General features: G+C 46.1%; 1 protein-coding gene across 11 annotated transcripts in view; it reads right to left on the bottom strand.

Moving 5' to 3' along the window:
- The window catches only part of LOC146789947 (anion exchange protein 2-like), a 2,390,686-nt gene that overhangs the window by 298,755 nt on the left and 2,067,833 nt on the right, over positions 1-24,098 (bottom strand). For all 11 annotated transcript variants that reach the window (XM_085628246.1, XM_085628245.1, XM_085628249.1 and 8 more), the window contains 2 exons: positions 6,005-6,094; positions 5,086-5,252 (listed from right to left, as the gene is read on the bottom strand). In XM_085628246.1, coding sequence (XP_085484372.1) covers positions 5,086-5,252; positions 6,005-6,094 — 257 coding nt within the window. The remainder of the gene's footprint in view (positions 1-5,085; positions 5,253-6,004; positions 6,095-24,098) is intronic.

Here is a 24,098-nt window from a genome sequence, read left to right as displayed (position 1 = left end):
AGCCCCCTTCACCTAGAGCACAATGGAGCACCTGTTTCTCCACAGCTCGGCGCTGCACCTCCCGCTCCCTGCAGACAGGGGCCATCTCGGGCTACACCTGAGCCGCGGATCCGTGCGCGAGACCATCTTTGTGTGGCACCAAAGAGATATCCCGGGCTAAAACAGACTGCTGCGACCCCGGAGAGTTGCGTGTCTCTTCAGAGCCAGGGACGCCTATCTGTCAAAGACCCAATGGACTGCCGTCTCTCTGCCTCTCTCCACCTGAGCTCTAACGGCTCTGGCCGGGGAGCGCCTGTCCCTGCTTCCGTGAGCCCCGCCTGCTCCGGAAGGCGCCCGCTTCTCCTTCAGCTCTGCAGCCAAGGACTTCCACCCACTGGGCCCCAGCAGGTAGGACAGCAACTTCACAGCGACTCTGAGCTGCTGGTCACACTGTTAGGACATGCCATCTGCGGGGGCACAGGGCATCAATGTGGGCGAGACACTGCAGCAGGTGGTCTACGGGGCAGCAGAGGGTGCACCTAGAGGCAGTTCAGTTCGAGTGGGCGCTACGTACTCAAATCATATGCTACCAGAGAATATTCTTGTAAACAGAAGTTTCTGTATGTGCATATTGTGAAAACAGGTCTTAACAGCAGTGTTTATCAAGGAATGGTCTTAAACAGGAGTTCCTACCTGTGGAATATTTTTAATAGAGTATATTCTAATCACCCGCTAAATGTTCTGTTGAAAGAAATGGGGACAGAAGGTTGAACCGGTTAAATGTTCTCCTAAGAGGAGTTTCTACCCATGGAGTATTCAACTAATATCTATGGAACGGTCTTTGAATGAGAAATATACTTAACAAGAGACGATCCCCCCCCTCCGCTGCCTGCTAGGCAACCTGCGACGCTGGGCCAATCCCAGCGCGGCTTGCGGTGACGTAGGAGCTTACAGCGGGAGAAGCTCCCGGCGGTGATCTCTTGTCTTTATGGGGCCATGTGTTTCAAACACATGGCCCCATAAAGATAAGAAACATTTTGCGACAACAGTAAGTCAAGTGATCCAGTCCAAGTGGGATGGCTCAAATAGAGAAAACTGTACGTCAGCAAGTGCTCTTTCCCAATGGCTAGCCGCCGTTTAGCATAAACGGTGACGTTAGCCAATGGGAAAGAGGGGCGGGGCTTAAAGCCCGCTAGTGAAAGCTACCCAAAAACATAAAGTCTCGCCAGCGAGCCTGCGCATGTCTGCGCAGCCTACGCTAGCCGAGACCTAAAAATCACCATAGCAATAGCACTGCAGTGTGCACGCCTGTCGCCGAAACAAAGCTCTCTCCTGCCACCTCTTGGCAAAATGTTGGTTAAGCTTCTAATGCTGAGATTTGGGTACAGTGCAGAAAGCGTGCCAAACAAATAACTTTTACCTGATATTGTAGAGATTAGCAGTGTGAACAGTTTGTAGATGAGAGTGAAGGTGAGAGTTAAAAAGATCATTGCATAGACTTTCATAATAAAGGTGGTCTGGTATTACTATGTAAACAAGCGGCCAAAGGCTACGAGCCTCTACTCAACGTGAACTTAAATGGAAACTTGGAACATGTTTTACAATTCATTATTTGTCTGGCGCCAAACATGTGGCTTCTACACAGTTAAGTCGTACAGTACACATGTGAATACCGCATGTTTAATAAGAGGAGGTTTATCAGCATTCAATGTATTCGGACAAAGTTTAAGGATTCATTGACCGGCTCGCCAAAGAAGACGTGATAATCAATTAAGCACTTTTTAAATCCACGTCCGATTCCACCTTAAACCCAAAAGTGATCAGTACACAAAACTGACTTTTACCTGAAAAGAAGTCTGTTTCCGTAAACTGCCTGAAGTGCAAAGGTGCGAACATCAATAGAGGAGCCATAAAAAGAAAACAGTGCCCATTGTCGAGTTGGAATTCCGTGCAGCTACAAGAGTTTCTTAAAGGAGCGTGATCGGGACTAGTAGGAGCAATAAATGAGCCGACTGCTTTCCTCTGATTGGTTGTGCGAGCTGGACAAACAGTCCCAGGGTCCATCTCAGCTGATGGTTTCGGGAGAGGGCGAGTTAAAAGCGGATGGTCATTGAGCAGGGCTCATTCCTGCCTGCTGCTGCTCTCTGTCAAATGTTCCCACAGATCAGCTTGAACCCCTCTCTTCCTTCCCAACATGTAAGAAACTTTCCTTTAGACCAATGGACGGTGCAACACTCTACTCTGGCTTGGGATAAAGCCAATGCTGATTAATTCCACTGGTGGAGCAGCAGAATTTATTAGTAATTCCGCGTTACAAGAGTAACCAGGAATTACTAAATTTCGGCAACTCCGCCAGCAGAATAAAAAACTCTGCCCACTCCTAATCTTGAAAGGTATTAATACTGTCCACAGGAGATATTCTCACTATAGGAGAGTTTATCAGTGCAGGAGAGTACCTCCCTATAGATCATGTTGAGTAGGAAGTCCCTGGCAAATGTGATCAGGACGTTCCCGGCAAATGTGATCGGGCTGTGGAATCCCGTCTGTGTTGAGAGTATGAACTTCTTTATCTTGAATGATATGGACAGAAGCAAGATTTTGACCTTCTCCTGTACCTACGACAAGGTCTGGAATTTCAGGATTGAGAAAAGAAACACCTTGATGGCAGTCTCACAAGAACAGATGTGGGTTGAGGATCTTGAGAAATCATTTGTGGAGCTAGCTCTAAGTTGGGAAACCTCTCCGGTAATTAACAGAGGTGGAGGTGGTGGTGGAGGCAGCGTCAAAGGTTGCTTAAGAGGTGGAAGAGTTGAAACTGGTAGAAGAGGCAAGCCCATTATAAGGACTGGAGTAGCCAGTCTAGATGGTGGATAGGCTCTGGAGTACCTAAAGTGCGATTCTGAATGGAATCTTTGTGTCTTAATCCAACGAAGCAACTCTGTAGAATTTTTCACACTGGTAGAGGACTGCCTCAGTCTTGAATGATGTCTAGACATTGAGGTACTCTTCCTGTTCAACATCGAATGTGTTCTTACCGTCGATCCAACGCACAAAGGTGAATCTATTTGAGCTGTAGATCCTGTCAACATCGATGTTCCTGATGACACACTGGGCCACCGTTTCTTACTGTGTCTTCTCCTTTGGGAGAGTCCTCTGAGGAGGAGACAGGATCACTGATAGAGAGAGCAGTCTCTCCTTGCTCCCCAGCACTTCCTTAAGTAAGATTTCTGCTGCTTTTTTTCTTCCTGACTATGCAGGCAAATCTTCTCACCTCTCTTAAAGTGTGCCTGAAGAGGGAGTCGCAGTGATGACACATTTTAGGGTTGTGAGATTCTGGTAGGCATAGGATATAGACGCAGAGTCAGTCATTTTTGGCTTGTTTTTCTACCACATTCTGGGCATTTGGGAAAAAGAGATGGAGTTTTGTGAAAAAAAAGAATTTTATTTTCTGTTGGGAAAAAACAGAAAAATACTCTTGGTCCTTAAGGACGTCGAGGGAACCAATTTTTAGGAGGTTCAAAAAGGTTTTTGTGAGGGAAAACAATCTTGAAATGGTCAACATCAGTGCTCCAAGATTCTGTTACTAGGAGACAAATAAATAACTGAGGTATCTGCCTCCTACAAAGCACAATGGGGCATTGGATGACTGGGAACTCTTAAACGTGCAGTGTCCTTTTTTCCCTTGAGCATAGCTGCAGCCTACAGAGCAACATTTCCATCATCTTCCCCTTCATACACTTTAAAAGAGTAACATATGGGTTTGTGAAGGATGTATTTTAATACATCAAAACAACACGAGAGAGAGGGTGAAAAACTAAGTAACCACTCTTAGTCCCCCTAGGTCAAATATAATCAAAACAACAAAAGAGTGTATCCTTAACAAAAGGAAGATCAGTGTTGTTTTTTGAAAGAAGGGGCTAACTTGCTAATAAACAGTTGCCCGTTACTATGCTAAGTGGCATCTAAAGAGATATGTCATAATTGGGACGAATCACTTCGATAAGACAGAATACAATCACATTTTAATTTATGTTTAAAATACTAGTACATATTCGTATGTTTTTGTTATTTCAGACTCCTTGGGCTTTCGAGAAATTCTTGAAAGTTTCTACACAACCGTGAGTTATGGTACACTGATACACCACAGGTTAAGAGAAGCCTTAGCGTGCTTATACCGCCGTGGTGTTCCCTTGGTCCTGACGAAAGCTTCACCAAATTATGCAATAGAAGCTGAAACATGTTGACCACTTGTTTATTTCTATAGGATGTATCTGGTCAATTTAATTCCAGTTAAAGACATCCATTTCACTCTCTTTTAATTGGAGCCTTTATTCCTGTTAATAAAAACCTGTTGGAGGATAAAGGCCCCCTTCCTTTTAATCTCACTATCCCTGCACTTATCATACTTGATTCAAGACCTCTTTAAATAATCGCTCCATTATAGATAAGCGTTGTAGCACACCATTCGGCATCTCTGGTGGGGACCCTATGATGAAGCATGTCACCAACCAGGTTGGTGAGTGAGGGTTCTTTTACTACTAGAAAGTGACTCTTTTCCATATTTTGTATATTTCTCCTTTTTAAGGATACACTCTTTTGTTGTTTTGATTGGATGTGTTTTAATGTCACTTTTGTTTCATTCTAATAACATTTATGGGCTTTATGTATGTTTTCTAGTTTTTTATAGTATATTAATGGAATTGGCAATATAGCCTTTTAAGGCTACCAATCTGTAAATGTTTCACATGTACTTTCTGGTCTTTTCAAAGTAAAGTGAAGATGTAAGACAAAAATCACACATGGGTGAATCTATTCAGTGCATATTGATTATCAATGGAGATTCCTTGAAGAAGAAATCCTGCAATACAGAAAAGCTTGTTTCAAAGTTAACGTCTTTGATATCCTGCCACAGTGTACCTCCAGATACTATCCTGGACAACTGAAAAGGCCAGAAACAAAATGTTGCTTGTAGGTTAACACCCCATCAGGAGAGACTAGAAACAAACTATGTAAGTATTTATAGACTTTGCTTCAACCACTGCTGTACTGTCCTTAATCTATTGCTCCTTCATCCTCCCTCCCATGCCAGTATTGAGAATTACTTACGTGGTGATCTGGGTCTCCATGAAGATGAGGATGAAGACAAGGACTGCAGGAAGAACGCTGGCGGCCATCATCCAAATAGGGAAGCTGATTGCTTCACCAAGGGGGTTTATAACCCAGCCTCTCTTCTCAGGGGAGGTTACAGAAAATCCACTGGGAACACTCAGCTTCTAAAGAACGGAATAGAAAACAAATTCTCTGGAATTCACTTTGGCTGATCCAACAAGACACTGAGCTAACATATTTTGATATATTATACGAGATTATATACAAAGATAATCATAACTTGCATCATCTGAGCACAGCAGAGACACTGAGCTCCTCACCAGTTTATAGTATGACATTAGACACCAAAAACCTCTGCTATTTCACTTGGCAATCCAAGCACAGGCAGTGAGCTCAAAGTTACTCTTAACTACCACACCTGCAACACAAATAGGCTCAGTAGTACTCTCATAAAGTAGTCTAAAAAAATTGGAGAATCAACACTATTATCTGGGGAATAGACAGAGCTCATCAGCACCCTCATCTTCCAGTTGGGGTAAACATGGCCATCACCACTCTCATCTGAAGAAAATATGGAGCTCTCCAGCATAGTTATCTGCTAATTTGAAAATAAATTTTCAGTAACATTCTTCAATCTCTGAGATGCCAAGCTCCTCAAAAGTCTTGTACACCAAACAGAAAGACACTGCATGCATCCAAACATAGCAAAGACAGTAAGAAAAAAGGCATGCTGACTTTGAAATTTGAGATACAACAACCCGAGGTTATAGGATCAGCAATCTTTCTTTAAAATCTTTAATAAAACAAGACACTGGTTTCTCAGTTCTCTTTTCACTTCCAATCTAGATGTCTTTTCCCCCACAATTACAATCATTCCCTCAATGAATTTCCAATACTCATGGATTACAATACTGACCTGTGTGTAAGTATCTTTAATGCTAAAATCCACCAGCACCATAATAAGGATAGCAATTGGAACACCAAAATCACCAATCACACGACGGATCTAAAAAACAAGAACATGGCGTTAATTTACACTCCTGACATTAGACAGGAGGCAAATATTTAAGAGGCCAAACGCACAAGTTATTTACTTGTGTAACGATATATCTGCAAAACACATTAGTTAGTGATAGATTCCTTACCTTAGAATATCCCCAGGCGTCAGACTGGATCTGGAAAGTTTTCGTCAGCAGTACCCCTGCACGTCGGTAGGCGTCGTCGTACGGCTCCGCGTACGTCGCTGGCGTCGCAGCCGCCGAGATGACGTCGTCGGAGCTACGTCAGTTCTGTACACAACTTTTCCGCACCAGGAGCGCAGAGCCATGCCAGAGACCGACTACTGGTGCAATAGAACAAGGACCCTGAAAGGGATGACCTGAACCCTAGAGAACAGTTCGCAGAAATGGGAGGATGGGCGGGCGGTAAGGAATCTATCACTAACTAATGTCTCTTACAGATATATCGTTACACAAGTAAGTAACTTGTGCATCTGAAAGAGACACATTAGTGATAGATTCCTTTCCTTAGAATACATACCCAAGCAATGCCTACCCCGGTGGTGGGTCTGCGAAGTGAGATTACACCAGAAAGTCATGGAGAAGTGAACAGCCAAAGAAGCCGTCTCTCCGGACCTGACTGTCAAGGCAATAGTGCTTAGTGAAAGTATGCAACGAGGCCCAAGTGGCCACCTGACAGATGTCTTGCAGGGGGACACCGCGTCCCAATGCTGTAGTAGCTGCTGTCGCCCTGGTAGAATGGGCGCGTAGCCCAACCGAAGGTTCCTTTTTAGCCAGAGAGTAACAGGCTTTAATGCACAAGACAACCCATTGGGAGATAGTTCGCTTGTGTAGCCCGGCCTTTCTTGGCGCCCACGTAGCCAACAAAGAGCAGGTCATCCACCCGAAACTGTTGTGTGCGGTTGAGATAGAACAAAAGCGCACGTTTTGGGTCCAGCCGGTGGAGCCTCTCCTCTTCTCTTGAAGGGTAAGGAGGCGGAAAGAAAGTGGGCAGAGTGACAGTTTTCCCGAGATGAAAGGCAGAGACTACTTTTGGTAGAAAGGAGGGACGTGGTCGAAGCACAACCTTGTCCGGATGAATCGCCAGGAAATTAGGTTTACAGGAAAGAGCTTGGTGCTCACTCACCCGCAGAGCGGAGGTGATAGCCACCAGGAAGACAGTTTTCAAAGTTAACAACTGCAAAGGACAGTTATGAAGAGGCTCAAAGGGAGCGCACATCAAGTATGTGAGAACCAGGTTCAAGTCCCAAAGAGGCATCACAAAAGGAATAGGAGGGAAAATGTGAGTAATGCCTTTGAGAAAACTATTGACAACTGGGGACTTGAAAAGAGAGGGCTGATCAGGCAGCCTAAGAAAGGCCGAAAGGTAGCCCTTGATAGTGCCCAGAGCAGAGCCCTGCTGGGCCAAAGAGAGAAGGAACAAGAGGACCTCAGAAAGAGGGGCAGCAAGGGGATCTACAGCTTTCGCTGTGCACCATGCCACAATTTTTTTCCACCAACAGGCGTATACCGTTTTAGTGGAAGGACGCCTAGCTGCCAGAATCACATTACAGACTTCAGGAGGCAAGTCAAATGGAATCAGCCGTCACCACTCAATCTCCACGCAAGGAGGTGGAGGCTGGGCAGGTTCGGGTGGAGGACCGTCCCCTGTTGCTGCGACAGGAGATCCTCCCAAAGAGGCAGTCGGATCGGGGGATCCACGCTCATACTGAGTAGCTCGGGATACCAAACTCTTCGAGCCCAGTTCGGTGCCACAAGAATGACTTGGGCCCGGTCACGTCTGATCTTCTTCAGCACTCTGTGCAGAAGTGGTATAGGCGGAAAGGCGTACAATAGACCGCAACTCCACTCGCGACGAAAAGCATCTCCGAGCGAGTGCCACCTTGGAAACTCCAGAACTGCTGACATTGCGCGTTTTCTTCGGTGGTGAATAGATCTAACCAAGGCTCTCCCCAGTGCTGGAAGAGACCTTGTACCACCTCTGAGTGAAGACACCATTTGTGATCCAACATGCACCTGCGGCTGAGTTCGTCTGCCCTGGTGTTCAGGGTACCTGCCAGGTGTTGAACCACCAAGGAAATGCCTTGACGTTCCAGCCACGTCCAGAGACGTAGAGCCTCCTGACATGGGGTCCACGACCTCACCCCGCCCTGCTTGTTGCAGTACCACATGGCGGTGGTGTTGTCTGTGAACACCTGCACTACTGTCCCCTTGACAGAGGGAAGGAATGCTTTCAGTGCAAGTAGGATCACCCTGAGCTCCAAAAGGTTGATATGTAGCTTGGACTCCCCCGGAGACCAGGGCTCTGATCTCCGCCTCTCCCATGTGGCCGTTTCTCCCATGTGGCCGCCCCATCCCAGGAGGGACCTGCCCGTCACTACTGTGTGCCCCAGTTGGGGAAGGGAGAGGGATCTGCCGCTGACCCAACACTGGTCCGTGAGCCACCACTGCAAGTCCTGTGCAGTGCCCTCCGAGATCTGGACGTAGTCGGACAGGTTTCCCCGATGCTGCGTCCACTGGAACTTCAGGTCCCACTACAGAGCCCGCATATGCCATCTGGCACGATAGATCAGCAGGATGCAGGAGGCCATGAGGCCCAGCAGCCTCAGGGTCTTCCTGATTGAAACCCAGGACCAGGGCCGAAAGATCGGAATCATAGCCCGAATGTCCCAGACTCGCTGTTTGGGAGGATAAACCCGAAACTGCGCCGTATCCAGAACAGCACCGATGAAGAGGTGCTTCTGAGAGGGAATCAGGTGTGACTTCGGCACGTTGATGGAAAACCCCAGGAAATGCAGGAGGTCGGCCATAGTCTGGAGGCGGGAGACGACTGCCTGGGGCGAGCCCTCCTTCAACAGCCAGTCGTCGAGATAGGGGAAGACTGAAACCCATGATCTGCACGGATGAACTGCGACCACCGCCATCACTTTCGTGAACACCCGAGGGGCGCTGGTAAGGCCGAAAGGGAGCACGGTGAACTGAAAGTGCTCGTGGCCTACCGTAGGTAACGCCGGTGGGCTGGCAGGATGGGGATATGAAAATAAGCATCTTGCAAGTCCAACGCTACCAGCCAGTCTTGCGCGTCTAGGGCAGACAAGACCTGAGCAAGCGTGAGTATCTTGAACTGCTCCTTCCGGAGGAAGTGATTGACGTTCTGGAGGTCTAAGATAGGATGCAGGCCCTTGTCCTTCTTTGGAACCAATAAGTAGTGGGAATAACAACCACAACCTACTTCTGGCATCGGAACGTGCTGGATGGCCCCCTTGGCCAAGAGGGCCGCAACTTCCTGCTGGAGAAGTGACAAGTGATCCCCGACATGCGGTGGTACTGAGGCTGGAGGGGTAGACTCGAAGGGGAGGGAGTAGCCACTTCGGACTATTTGTAGAACCCACCTGTCAGAGGTGATGGTGCGCCAGTGGGGAAGGTGAAGGCGAATCCTTCCACCCACTGGTGTCTGGTGGGCCTGAAACACCGGACTAGGAAGGTTTTGAGGCGGTGGCAGCAGGGGCGGTGGTGGATTGACCCGCCCGCTGTCCTCAGGTCCCACCGCAGCGGGTCCCACGTCCGCGGCTGCGCAGGCTTGCGGGTCTGAAAGGAACGCGTTTGGGCGCCTCGACCCTGACCTTGAAAGGAGCGAAAAGCGGACCCGAGGGAGTACGCGTGGTGGCGAGACCCAAGGACTGGGTCATAGCCCGAGAATCCTTAAAGCGTTCCAGGGTGCTATCCGCCTTGTCACCAAAGAGGTGTGTGCCATCAAAGGGCATGTCCAACAAAGTGTTCTGGACATCCCCGGAGAAGCCAGTAGTTATGAGCCAAGCGTAACGGCGGAGCGCCAACGTTGTGGAAAGTGTCCTGCAGAGGGAATCGGCCGCGTCAAGCCCACAACGGATAGTAAATTTAGCAGCATCTCTCCCTTCGGTAATGGCCTGGGAGAGCACCGCCTGAGCTTCCACAGGGCACTGAGGCAGCACCTGTGCCACGGTGTCCCACACAGAATGTGAATAGCGGCCCAACAGGCACACAGTATTCACCGCTCGCAACCTGGAAATGGCAGAAGTGAAAATCTTTTTCCCAAATTGCTCCAGTTTCTTAGATTCCTTGTCCGGAGGAGCAGAAAGGAATGCGCTCAGCGAGGCAGAAGCCTGCACAACCAGACTCTGAGGTGTCGGGTGTTGTGTGAGAAAGCTGGGGTGGCGGCGTGCCACACCCTTATCTACAGGAACCCCTGTGGTAGGTTTGTTCCAGGTGCTCAACAGGATGTCAGTAAGCGCATCGTTGAAGGTCAGCAGCGGCTCCACGGAGGAGGATGCTGATAGGCACAGAAGGGAGCTTGTGGTTAAGAGCCTCAGCCGCCCTATGCAACACCTCTGAATAAGTCCCAACCTCCTCCGTAGCCACGGAAGAAGGGGACAGTGTACCAGGGTGTGGAGAGAAATCAAGATCCACTGGCCCCTCCATGTTGCCTTCCCATTCAGGCTCATCCTCGCATTGAGCTGCAAGAGGGCCTTCAGACCCCTCCCAGTACTCCCCTTCATCCACCGGTTGTTGAAGAGGCTGGTAAGGACGAGGTGCCCGGGAAATTGGACAAACTCCCCACCTTAGAAATGAAATCGGAGGGTAAGAGACCAATCCTGGTTCGGCGCCGTCCGGCGTCAGTGGCGGCGCAGCACCCAGCGCCGGTGGTGGCGCTGAGGCCGGATCCAGCGCCGGCGCCAAGGCCGGAGCCGGCAGCGCCGAGGCCGGAGCCGGCGGCGCCGCAGGGTATGATGCCGGCGTAGCCGAGGCCAAAGGTGGCGGCACGGGAGCAGATCCACCCAACGGGTCTGCAGGGCCCGAAGGCGCTCCGGAGGGACCCGATGGGTCAAACAAACGGCGCAAGGCCAACACAAAGGTCTGTACCTCGTCCAGAGTCGCGTGCGGGCCTGGAGAGGGCTTTTAGGCCGCAGGCAACAACAGAGGCTCCATCTGAGCCGCAGGGGGAGTGACCGTCCGCCCCCTCCACCGCGTCCCGCGATGGTAAGGGGTAGAGGAAGAGCGACACCGCTTCTTTGACTTTTTATGGTGCCGTAACTTACCTGTCCCCGATTCCGACGAGCACTGGTGATGGCTCTGCGACCGGTCCCTCAACCTCCCACGGGAGCGGGACCTCAATCGGCGAGGAACCGATTGCCGGACCTCCAACAACTTTTGGGAACGCTCCCGCAAAGCTTTCGGCGCCATGGCCGGACAATCGGGGCACGCCTCGGGGTCATGGGCGTGCCCCAAGCAGAAGAGACACACGTCGTGTGGGTCCCCTTCCGACATTTTCCGACTGTAGGCCCTACAGGACTTAAACCCGGGCATCCCTACTGCACCAGGAGTCGAGTACTCGACAAAACAAGAGAAACAAGTACTCAGAAACCAAGTTAAAACATTTAACTAGGGGTACCGCTCTCTCTCGGAACTGCGCTGCTGGCGTGGAAATAGAAAGAACTGACGTCAGCGCGCGTGGGCGCGTCTAAGTAGCTCCAACAACGTCATCTCGGCGGCTACGACGCGAGCGACGTATGCAGAGCCGTACGACGACGCCTACCGACGCGCAGTGGTACTGGTGACGAAAACTTTCCAGATCCAGTCTGAAGCCTAGGGACATTCTACGGTAAGGAATCTATCACTAACGTGTCTCTTTCAGATCAGAAATGTCCTTCCCTCGACAGAGGGGAGGTGGGAGCATAACCACTTAGGGCCTTATTACGAGTTTGGCAGGAAAGTTACTCCATCACAATCATGACAGCTATCCCGTCCGCCATATAATGAGTTCCATTATGTTCCACTGGATATAATGGAACTCATAATATGGCGGACAGGATATCCGTCATATGTGTGATGGAGTAATCAGTCTGCCAAAGACGGAATTAGGTCCTAAGACACCAGAAGAAATTAGGTAATCACAGAAAACATAGGAAAATAGAGGCAATACCTTAAATACCAGAAAAAGACAGAATCTCCCACAGAGACCAGAAAGAATAAGACAAGAAGGCAAGGTCACTGAAGAGACCAGAAATGAGGTGCAGAGTTTACCAGAGAAAAGAAACAAGTGAGATATAGATACATGAGAAAAATGAATGAGGCCTTCACAAAAACACAATACAAGAAAGAATGGAATCAGCTCATCATTGTGTGGAAGTCAGAGGCTTGATCTGAGTGACATCTTGGTATGCACTTAATTGTTGTACCAAGGTCACAAGCATATGGAAATTGAGAATATTAGCTTGTTGGGATTGTGTTCAAAAGGGGCTGGGTTCAAGTTGCCAGAGTGTCACAGGACCATGGTCAAACTGATCGGGTTATAACAGGCCTCTTTTATATCAACTGCAATGCAATTAGACACAAGGGTTGTTTGAGAGTGATGTTAATATCTATGTCTTTTCAGAATAAAGTGGTGAGAACCTATAAAGGATGCTGGAACTGTGCATTCAAAGTGAAGTTATTTCTTTCTATTCATTGATGTTTCAATTTTACCTTATTATTAGCCATCCTTGACCATTTATACAGCAAATACATAAAGCACAAAAGTTCAGCTTTACAATAAAATTCCTATCATAAATGCTAAGTACATAATGGAAAATAAAGTTTCATAACATTTAATAAATTATATAATGTACCCCTGTAACACTTAGTAACAATAAGTAATAGAATATGCACAGTCAATTCTCCCTGCCTACTAATGAATCGAAAGCAGATATTTGCACTCACTTTATTCTACAAAGGTCCGGAAAGTTTCCTTAGATTCTTTTCTTTTCACAGACATACAATTTCTCCGGTCCCAGTAGGTCTGGTATTTTTTGGGATCTATGTGAGAACTCCTAGTTCTGTTCAGTGGTTTCAGGTGTGCATGCTATATAAAGCAGTACCCCCACCAATGTGCATGCATGACCCAATTTAAACATCAGCTCACATCTGCCTAGAAATGTGATCTGCAAGAAATGTCCTCTGCAAGAACCATGTTTTGCTGGTTGTGGTACTTCTTAACATGCATACATTCCCAGGAATCTTGCCAGAGCCATTCTATACTTGAACTCTATGTGAACTTGAAACGGAATATTTTTTTAATCCAAACTTTAATGATTTTTATACCATTATTATCAAAATTTGCCCACCCGCCCGACATTAATCATGAAATGACCTTTAAATCGACTAATAGCCAACTGGATTCTTACAAGAACACTATTATAGGAAAGACCAGACAGAGGAGTACATGGCATCAGTATCATACAACCACAAAAAGAGGGGGGACCAGGAGCGCATTCAGGTCAAGCCTACACGATCCAAAATAAATTGTAACAACTTATGGTATGCAGTTCCTAAGGAGGGAGGTATCAGGTAAGATATATAGGAACCAAAGGTAGGGGGATGGTTCCTTTTTGGATCCAGGGCCCTCACATACCCGAATGGGTGTCATGCTTCATCATCGGGCTTGCTCCTCGTCGGGTTGGCGCTGCAATACCCAACGGGCAACCTCAAGGGGGCTCCCTATCGGGGATCTTTTGTCCCAATGCCGCATGTGAAGTGCAGGTGTAGACTGAATGAAATGTAGATGTGAATAGTGACTTAAAAATAGACTAAGCAATTCTCGCAGAAGGGGTTTATTTAGCGAGTGTGCTTGTCCAATTAAAAACGTGATGGCGACCAGTAGAGGCAATGATCCCTGATAGCAAAGGAAATGTTAAATGGTTGATATGTTTCTTGCTACTGTGAAGTCAGTAAAGATAAAGGGGCAATTCATCAGGATCAAGTGAATCCAATCTACACAGTATTTGGGAACCAATCTGCGGATCATACGGAATCCAAACACTAAGTACCCAAATATGATGTACCTTGAAAACCAAGAGGCTGACCCCTTCAGGGTAATCGATCTGCCTCCTTGATTAAGCGCTGGAGCCACGCTAAAGTTTAGCGTTGTGGTCCGAGTGATATTACATCTGTGACCTACCCCGTTTCGAGTGGGGTAGAGAGACGCAGAAGACGCTAGAGACGGGGTAGGTCGCAGGTGTAATATCACTAGGACCATAATTCTAAACTTAAGCGTGTCTTCAGAGCTTACATGAGGAAGCACATGGATTACCCTAATTGGGTCAGCTTCTTGGTTTTTAAGGTACATTATGGTTGGGTATAATGGGCCCGATTCACAGAACTAACTTAAGACAAAATCCTAAACTTACTACCATTTTTGTATTCACAGATGGCACTTACTCATTTTGACATTCACAGAAGACACTTACTCACTTCGGTATTCACAGAAGTTAGGAGTCCTAACTTTAGGACTCCTAAATGCCTTCTGTGAATACCGAAAGTCTTAAAATTAGGAATTTTCTCAGTTTAGGAGTCCTAAAGTTAGGACTCCTAACTTTACTACTACTAAACTGAGAAAAATCCTAATTTTAAGGCTTTCGGTATTCACAGAAGGCATTTAGGAGTCCTAAAGTTAGGACTCCTAACTTTACTACTACTAAATTGAGAAAAATCCTAAGTTTAAGACTTTCCGTATTCACAGAAGGCATTTGGGAGTCCTAAAGTTAGGAGTCCTAACTATACTACTACTAAACTGAGAAAAAGCCTAATTTTAAGACTTTCGGTATTCACAGAAGGCATTTAGGAGTCCTAAAGTTAGGACTCCTAACTTCTGTGAATACCGAAATGAGTAAGTGCCTTCTGTGAATACCAAAATGGTAGTAAGTTTAGGATTTTGTCTTAAGTTAGTTCTGTGAATCGGGCCCTTAGTGTTTGGATTCCGTATATACGCACAAAAAACAAGCCATCTTGAAGCAGTGCTTCCCCATAAGGGCCTGCAGGGAAACACAGATTATTAATGAACTATTTGCTTGGCGATGGGGATGGCTCTTCCTGTGGATGACTGCACAACTTGGAGTACAGTCTTTGCTGCAGTATATACCAGAACGCATGGTACCCTTTTCTCTGGCTGTTTTGCTTGACGTGCTCAAATAGCTACAGAATGAGTACAAGGTAGTACCTGCCCCGGACTTGGGGATGAAACTGATGGGCAATTTTGCTGCAGTATTCGCCATTATGTTAAGCAACATAAAGGGGGAAGCATTGGCTCATAACCAGCACATACAGGATTTGAGTTCTGCACAGCAGGAGCACGAATTACCTAAAAATATCGAACAAATCAATGCTACGCTAGGTAGAGATGATTTTAGGAGTCAGACCCACTAAGCCACAATTAAAGAGTAATTCTGAAAAGAATAACTTTGAGCAAGCACCCGACGCATCAACAAAGAAGTGGAACAATAAACAAAAAAATAAAGACAAGACAAAATCATGGGGTGGGTCTCCTCAACTGGAAGCCAATGAAAAAGGTTATAATCTTCAAAACCCTGATAATTTTAGACCGCCTGACAGGTATCAGGATACTGATACACATTCATCTCGTTCCTTTGAGGAGTCATCCAATAAACGTTCGGGAGAAATGGATGGTCAGAAGGCAGATCAGAAGAGCACGTGAAACTAAAGGAGGACTCACAATGCTCATCTGACTACATAAGTAAACAGAAAGATAAACTGAAACCTTCCAAGCCTCAATTCAAAAAGAAGAAGGCAGCCTGACTTAAGGTCAGGCATGCTCTGGATATTGAGGACTCTGCTTCTGAGCAGGGACTGGGCAGTGACAATGCTAAACAGCGTGGCCGAAGTCACAATAGTTCACCAAAACCTGATGGTTTGTCAGGTGGGAGTAGTGCTGAGTAAGTATATCATGGTGGAAACACTGGATACTGGGGTAAGTCCCCACATCTTTCATACGAAATACAACTCAGACTGGAGGGGGACATACCATGATTTATTAATGTGGGAGGACTTAACTCACGGTTACGACATCCTTTAAGCTGAAAACAATTGGCAACCTGATTTCGTAATGGATTTCCCAAATGGGGTAACAGGAATTTTACCTGCCTTCTCCGACCTCGTCCAGAATCAATTAAACATTCATACCCAAAGGAGTGGGCATCAGCACAAGCTGCTGCACTATACTTCAACCATACGGGGTGGGATGATGGTTCCCTTAACATGAGATCCCACTGAGGACGACACCACAACCCCAACGACAATACCCAATCAAACATGAAGCTAAAAAACAAGTTAGGGAAATCTGAGAACAACTTGTATACCAAGGTGTGATAGAAAGTTGCACCTCATCTATGAAAACTCCTTTGTTTCCAGTAATGAAACCAGACCATTCATATAATCAAGTATTAGACTACAGACACGTAAACACAGCTAATTGCACATTTGGAGTACAAAATGCACACAGTGGGGCACTAATGAACAACACTGTGCGGAAAAAATACAAAACACCACTTCGTATCTCTAATGTTTTTTTCTACCAGAATATAGCCCCTGGAAGTAGACATCTGACTGCGTTTTCGGCACTAGGCTCTCAGAGGCAATTCTTTTGATTGCCCCAGGAGTATAAGAATAGTCCGGGCTGTCAGCCAGAGTGACAGAGCTACTACAAAATTTTGATCATCAGGCATTGTCCTATGTCGATGACATACATCTGATGGATGATGACCTCATGGAACACTTGGCAAAAGCAGATAAAATAATTCTAGGATTTGCTCACATAAGTTACAAATTCAATTTAAAAAAATCTAAAATTGCTCACCTCGATATGTTTTTTGCACTTTTAGAGAAATGTGCACTGCTTCAAACTCCAACAACATTGAAAGATTACTATCCATATTGGGATTCCGAAATTGTTGCAGAACATACATCCCAGATTACACAGAATGGGTTAAACCATTCTACAACCTGATACATCCAGACTTCTGAAGCACATATTGGTCACAGGAACACACAAATATTTTATGTTCCTTACAAGCTGACACAATAGATTCCAAACATTCATACACATGTGAAAAGAACGAACCTGGTGATCCGCGTTATCGGGGGGCATCAGAATACATTTATATCACGTTCAATGAAGGGGACACAGTACTAAAGGCATATAAATTTGCATTTCATGTATATATAAGGACCCTCTGCTAATAATTTTTTGTTCCCACGGCAGGGAAAATACAATCGTTAAAGGAAAACTCCCAAGGCAACTATTGGTCTATTAGATATATAAGACCATCATTTTTAACTATCAAGAGAAGACTCAGTGTACAATGATTATCAATAAAAAATATTTGTATTCATATCAAATCATTTGAAAAGACCATCATACAAACTATTTTACTTTTTAGGATAAGTGTATGTAGGACATTAATATCACATTAAAAAACAGCATTTATTACAAGAGGCCATTACAAAAGCAAGCATTTCAAATGCTAAAGCTTTACGTCCACAACGGAAACAATGGGCTAACTCACTCACATCAACAGACTTAGAATACAGATTTGATACTACACTACAAACACAAGCTTTACTGCAGTACGACCAAGAATATCCTCAGTCTAATGAAATAATGCATCTAGATCGCTATGATTACATTATGTATACTGATGGTTCTGTCCAGCCTGCCGTAGGGACTAAGCACCAATACTCAGCAGCATGCGCAATTGCGAAAGTGCACATGCACAATGGATAATTTCATCCTGAGAAAACCTACACGCAGTCCCTTGGTGACTGTACAGCGTAGCTGGCAAAACTAAAGGCTCTAATTCTGGCACTAGGAAAAACGGATCAAGGATACCCCACACTTATAGTGTGTGATTCGTAGCACTGTGTCATCATCTATATGATGACACAGTGCACTCAATAACATGCCGAGAAACTCCCAGGGTGGTGGGACTCCATATGAAATCCTGTTTGGGGTAAAGATGTGGGTCCCAGACCAGGACAATCTGAGCACACTACCGGCGGAAACACCATTTGACATCAATGAACGTTTGTCTGCCTTATGGGAACTGAACAACTTCTGGGATGAACAAAGCAACATCCAAAAAAACACACCACCAATGGAGAAGTGAAGGTAGTCCTGGCGAGGCCTGACGGGATCCCGAAGGTTGAAGATCTGGTCTGGGAAGAAATTGTGGACAAGAATGAACGAGGTTGGGCCATCCTACCTTTACCTGTCCTGGCCGTTGAAGGTACCAGAACCGTAATTCTTCCACCCCATGTCACTCGCAAAGACAAAATATTTGTCTGATCTGATCAAACCATACTATGTGGCCGACTCTCAACAGCATGCCACCTGGGCTCCTGGGAAGCTACCTGCCTCCTCTCGCTACAGTACAGAAAGTTCAGATGGAAACTTTAATAACTGAAGAAGCATCCTCTCTCAAATGAGAGACAACAATCAACAACAACAAAAGTATGTCTGCTACCGGTAACAACAACTGTACAGTCAACTAGTACAGAAACACAGATTTCAATTTGGAAACCTGAGAAGAACAAGGTCTACGTCAATGTACCACAGATCGAGTCATCTCCCAGTTCTACAAAACCTGCTGAGCTGCCAAAAATAAATTGGACGGCCTCTGGCTACTTCGTCGACTTTGAAGACTTCTCATCGGATTCAGCTGATCCACCGCCACTCCCTCGTTCTTTCAGGCTGAAAGTGTGTCTTTTCTATCTTTGGCTGACAAGGACATCTTTGTTTCTCTGTGGATACATTTTAGGATTACAATTACGTTACTTTTCCTAGTCCTTTGGATTGGTTTGTGACAGTCTTTTTCCTGAATCTGAATGGACATTTCCTCCTAGAAACGCACTGCAGTACCAAAGAGACATTCCCCGGGTGAACATTACGGCTGTTACAGTTTCCAATTGGATTGTTAGGGATAGGGTATTGTATAATGTGGATGACCCCACTGAGCTTTTTCAAATTTCATATCTGTTCAAAATTTCATTGAATTATGTCATTACCCCTAGTACTGTTTCTGATGATTGGGACATTGATACAATGCATGAACTGCTAGAACATGTAGAGCATTCAATTGTGTTTTCTTCTGATGAATTGTATAATGGTACATTTAATTATGAGAACATGTTTTGTTTTCAACATTACACTCATAATTTTCTGCATAAAGCAAGTATTCCACATGCTGTTTACAATTACACCCATTGGGAGCATTGTCCTACACCACCACAGCGTAGTTCAAAAACATTTGCACCGACGTTTGCTTATTTTTCTGCGTACAATACATTTGACCCTGCCTCACATTTTATAGGCTTGCACTATCGCCTGCAAAGAAAAATATGCTAACTGACACCAAGCTGATATATTGCTTCTTTTCTTTCCCAGCTGTATGTACAGGGTTTCGACTTTTAGAAGGACACTAGATGTAAAGTCCATTCAAGGGATAAAAGACTGGCAGGTTGATGCTTTGTTTAGAGCATGCCTGATACCAAATATGACTCGTTACTGCGCGAGTCATTACATCGCGTGGCATCACAACGCGGTCGTTACAACGACCGCGTTGTTACCACGCAAGTCATTACATCGACTTGCAGTAGGTGGCGGGCTAACATTTATTATTCCAACTCCAGCCTACGCAGCAGTAGGGAAGGTGTTGGAATAGTAAACTATACTATTCCTTATGTCAGCGCACCGTCTACTGCAAGTCGATGTAATGACTTGCATAGTAATGGCATTGCGTGGTTACAACGCGGACGTTGTAACGGCAGCGTTGTAATGGCGTCGTGGTGTAATCACCGAGATGCAAAGGTTGTTTCCCTAGAGGCGGTGTCCGCTGCGTCTAATGCACATTTGATGGAGGCATTTGATATTAGTTTACCCTCTTGGATGAGGTCATTGGCCTGTGATTTGTATTGATCAGGCAGGTGTTGCAAAAGGTCCTCTAGTTGATCATAATGAGCCCTATCATAGCGAGCCAATAGGGCTTGTGTATTGGCAATACGCCAGTGGTTAGCAGCTTGTGCGGCAACCCTTTTGCCGGAAGCCTCCAAGAGTTTAGACTCTTTGTCTGGGGGCGGCGTGTCTCCGGTTGTTTGGGAGTTCGCCCGTTTTCTGGCATTTGACACGACTAGAGAGTCTAAGGGGAGTTGCGTTTTGATGTACGCAGGATCCTGTGGTGCCGGTCTGTATTTCTTTTCGATCTGGGGGTTGAGAACCCTGGCCCTAACAGGGTCTTTAAAAACCTCAGTGGCGTGCTTTATCACTCCCTTAATCATGGGTAGAATGTGAACGGTCTTTTGTGACTGCTCAAAGGTGTCGAGGAGAAAATCTTCCTCAGGTGTGTCGGTGTGCATGGTGACGCCGTGAAACAGTGCCGCCCTGTTTATAAGCTGACCAAACCCTAAATGGTCATCAGGAGGGGAGGGTTTTGAGGGGTATGGAGTGGGATCAGGCATATCAGGCATAGGGTAAGTCCAGTCATCTACTGGTACTGTGTCCGGGAGTGTAAAGGGATCAGTAGGATCAGTGGGATCATTAAAGAAATCCGGGTCTCCCCCTCCCCCTAAATCATCATCATCCTGCGGAGGTGGTGTTTGAGAAGGAGATGGTAGAGGTGAAGGCGGTGGGGGTGGGGGGGATGGGATAGGAGGTAATGTAGGAGAGGAAGGATGTATGGGTGAAGTGGCACAGTCCTTCTTCTTTGGAGGAGCTGGAGGAGGTGTTGTGTCCAGCTTCCTTTTCTTGTACGGCACCGCTGTGACATGTCCGGTTTTAGGATTTATGTAAATCCGTTTTTGCTTTGGATCTGGCCGAAAAAGTTCCTCAGTGTCCGAAGGTCGCTTTGGCGCCGACTTTTTTGGTTCCGATCTGGATTTTGTGAGATCGGCGGGTTCTTTGTGGACTTTTTTTGGCACAAGGATGTTTTTGGTGCCGAAGAACTTTTCGGTTCCGGTGGATTTTTCGGTGCCGAAGAACCTTTCGGTGCCGTCGGACCTTTCGGTGCCGACGAGCCTTCCGGTGCCGGTGGAGACCTCGGCGCCGAAGAACGTTTCGGTGCCGGTGGAGACGTCGGTGCCGAGTGACGTTTCGGAGCCAATGGGGATTTCGGCCTCGGAGCCTGCTTCGGTGCCGAGGGTATTGTAGGCACAATAATATGAGGTTTGCTCGAGCCCGAGCCACCTGCAGGCTTCGTTTTCTTCGGGCCCGGGGTCTGAAGATGATTTTGGATCGCGACTGGGCCCAGCTGGCAGAGTCTTGACCAATGCCTTTTTTGGTGGGGTTGGGATAGGGGAGCTGGTACTCACAGGCTGCCCCGGATCAGAATCGTCGGCCTCGGACACGATCTGGAGATCTTCGGAATCGTCGTCAAGGACATCCTGTGCAAAGATGTCTTCTGGTTCCGGAACCGGTTTGGCCATGATATGGCGTCGAGCTCTTCGGTCTCGGATAGTTTTCTTCTAATGGAATGCGGCGCAGGCTGGACAGCTGGATTCGTTGTGGTCTGGTGAGAGGCACAAATTACAGACCTCTTGGTGATCACTATGAGGAAACTTTGCTCCACATTGGGGGCATTTTTTAAAGGGTGTCCTTTCCATCAGCCGTGTCCGGATCCGGTCCGATGGGATTTCGACGTCGAGTTATACATTTTTGAGAGTTATTGTGATTGCTAGAAGTTTTCTGCTGGAGCGGAAAAAAGTTCATCCGAACCCAATGGCGGAAAAAAACAATCTGAGGATGGAGTGGATGCCCATGCGCACTGTTGTCCAGAGGAGGAGTCACCTATCTCGTGACCAAAGACTTCTTCCGAAGACAACAACAACCTGCAATCATCCGAGCCCAACACCAGATGGCGATCTTATCCTTAGTCTGTGATCTGCAGCTCATATGCCTCGAACAAGCAGTTTTTATTCACAGCCGGTAATCCACACAATTCAGCATGACGCGTTTCAACCTTCCTTCGGTTTTAATCATATGCCTCGTGCGAGGGACAGTTGCTTTGAGATTTAAGTAGCTGCAGTCTCAGACATAGAGGAAGGACTCAAAAAAGCAAACACAGTGTTAGACCAATGTCAGTCACTTAAACACTTGTACTGTTCCTTTGTGTTTTTTATGATCAGCCAATGTTTAGCAAATACTCTGACACATTTTCTTGCAATGCATAAGTTTTGGACAATGTTCGAGTTCGTTATCGCTCTGACCAAAGTAACCCCATGTTACCAGGACTTCATTTCCCAATATGCCTGGCGAATGTTAACATGAGCATTTTCGTTGCAATTCCTCTTGCCACAATAAACCCATGCCACCAAGTATAATAATTGGGAAACAGTGCCCCCTTACAAGCCTCAGAGGAGTTAATTCCGTATAGGGTTAAGCGGCAACATTCGTCACAATAATTACCCAAGGCACTCTACCTTGTACTGGAGTTTGTAAATTAACCATGTGGCTGCCATCTTTCTGTTTCCTGCCTCCCGACGTGCAAGGAAAACACCCTTGCATACCCTGGCTGCAGCCAAAATATCAATAAAGTATTCAGCCGACCGGCCTTTTGTAGAACCAGTGGTAGGGCCTCCCGTATTTCAACTTTGGTACCAGAATTCAGCCAAGTGTTTCCATCCAATTTTAATAGCAGCCGGCGGGCATCCTTTTTAATAATATCCGAAAGACTCTGACAAAAAACGGACGCCCAGCCTAGCGGGTCGGGGCTTGTTAGGCAACGTCACCGCCTAACATCTTGCATATGTAAAGTCACGCCGTCTTCGCAGCATGATGCACAAGCCCACCACTCAGGTAAGTAAAATCTTTTTTCATTTACAGGCAGTAATCCACACGATTCAGCATGAGGCGTTTCAATCTTCCTTCAGTTTTACACATATGCCTCGTGTGAGGGATATATATATTCACTCAAAACACCACAGGGTTCAGGGACGTTATAGTTAGGCTGACATTTCACTCGCACAAAACAAAAGAATTTCAGCCGTTATAGTTAGCTGAGCTAACTATAACTAACGCCCCCGCAATGCACTGCTAATGACGTCACATATTACATCACTCATGACTTGGTCAGTGACAATGCTGATGACATCACTGATGACGTCTCAAATGACATCACTGATGACATCATCCGGTGACTGGGTGTTTTTTAGAAAGTCTTAGAATGATATATATATATATATATATACATATATATATTTTACCTACTGGCAGTCGCCAGTAGGTAGTTATAGTTTGGACCTATTATCCATAGGAAATCCGCAACATTCTATTTGGAATAACTTTGGCGCCGGTTGACGAATCTTCGCAAAATTTTCAAAACTGGTGGGGCGCTCCGGTCCGCTCCTATCCTGAAAGTCTCGGGGTGATTCGTCAAACGTGTTTTCCCCATGCAATTTTCCATAGGAACCTTTAACCGCAGCTACAGCCCGAACTGCTTAACGGAATTACACCAAATTTGGCCAAAAGGTAGCCCTTGGTTCAGAGTCGTGCCTTTTGGTTAAATGGTGTAAATCCGTTCAGTAGTTCCTGAGAAAATCAAAAGTAAAATCACATATATATCTGGGCGGAGCCTAACCACACATTTCATCGTGAGATCTGATTGGCTGTCAGCACTTCATCCAAGAAGTGTTGGCAGCCATCTTGGGACCAATATACATGATAGCACCTCATTAAAAAGCATTGCAGTTAATAGAAGGTTTTAAGACTTTAGTTACATTAAAAATCATTTGTTGATCGTACCATACTCATTTTAGGAATTGTGGTATATTCTAGGGTGATTTTACCATGTGAAAAAGCCTTCTGCTGGGATATCATGAATCATGTTTGAGAGAAAACTATTTTCTCATGCTTTTCCCACAGAGGTTTGGAAGGTGATCTATAAGCTAAACCGAGAGCATATTTTCTGTAAATTCACATTATCTTTCTCAGTCATGTGAGAATGAAGTCTGACATTCTCAGTAAAACATGTACATCCAATAAGGGCAGAGACTGTCAGTTGACCTTTGTGTTCTACTGCAGCGTCCCAGAGTGTTCTAAAGAACAACTAGAGCGCTAACAGTCCTACTTATGACAAACGTATTGCACACCTGAAGCCTTCTTGATTGGAATAAAGTGGTAACTCTTAAAACATTTAA

The sequence above is a fragment of the Triturus cristatus genome, chromosome 10, assembly GCF_964204655.1.
Source record: "Triturus cristatus chromosome 10, aTriCri1.1, whole genome shotgun sequence".
Classification (NCBI taxonomy): domain Eukaryota; kingdom Metazoa; phylum Chordata; class Amphibia; order Caudata; family Salamandridae; genus Triturus; species Triturus cristatus.
Note: the sequence above shows the minus strand (reverse complement) of the source record. Positions and strands in the feature narration are given on the sequence as shown.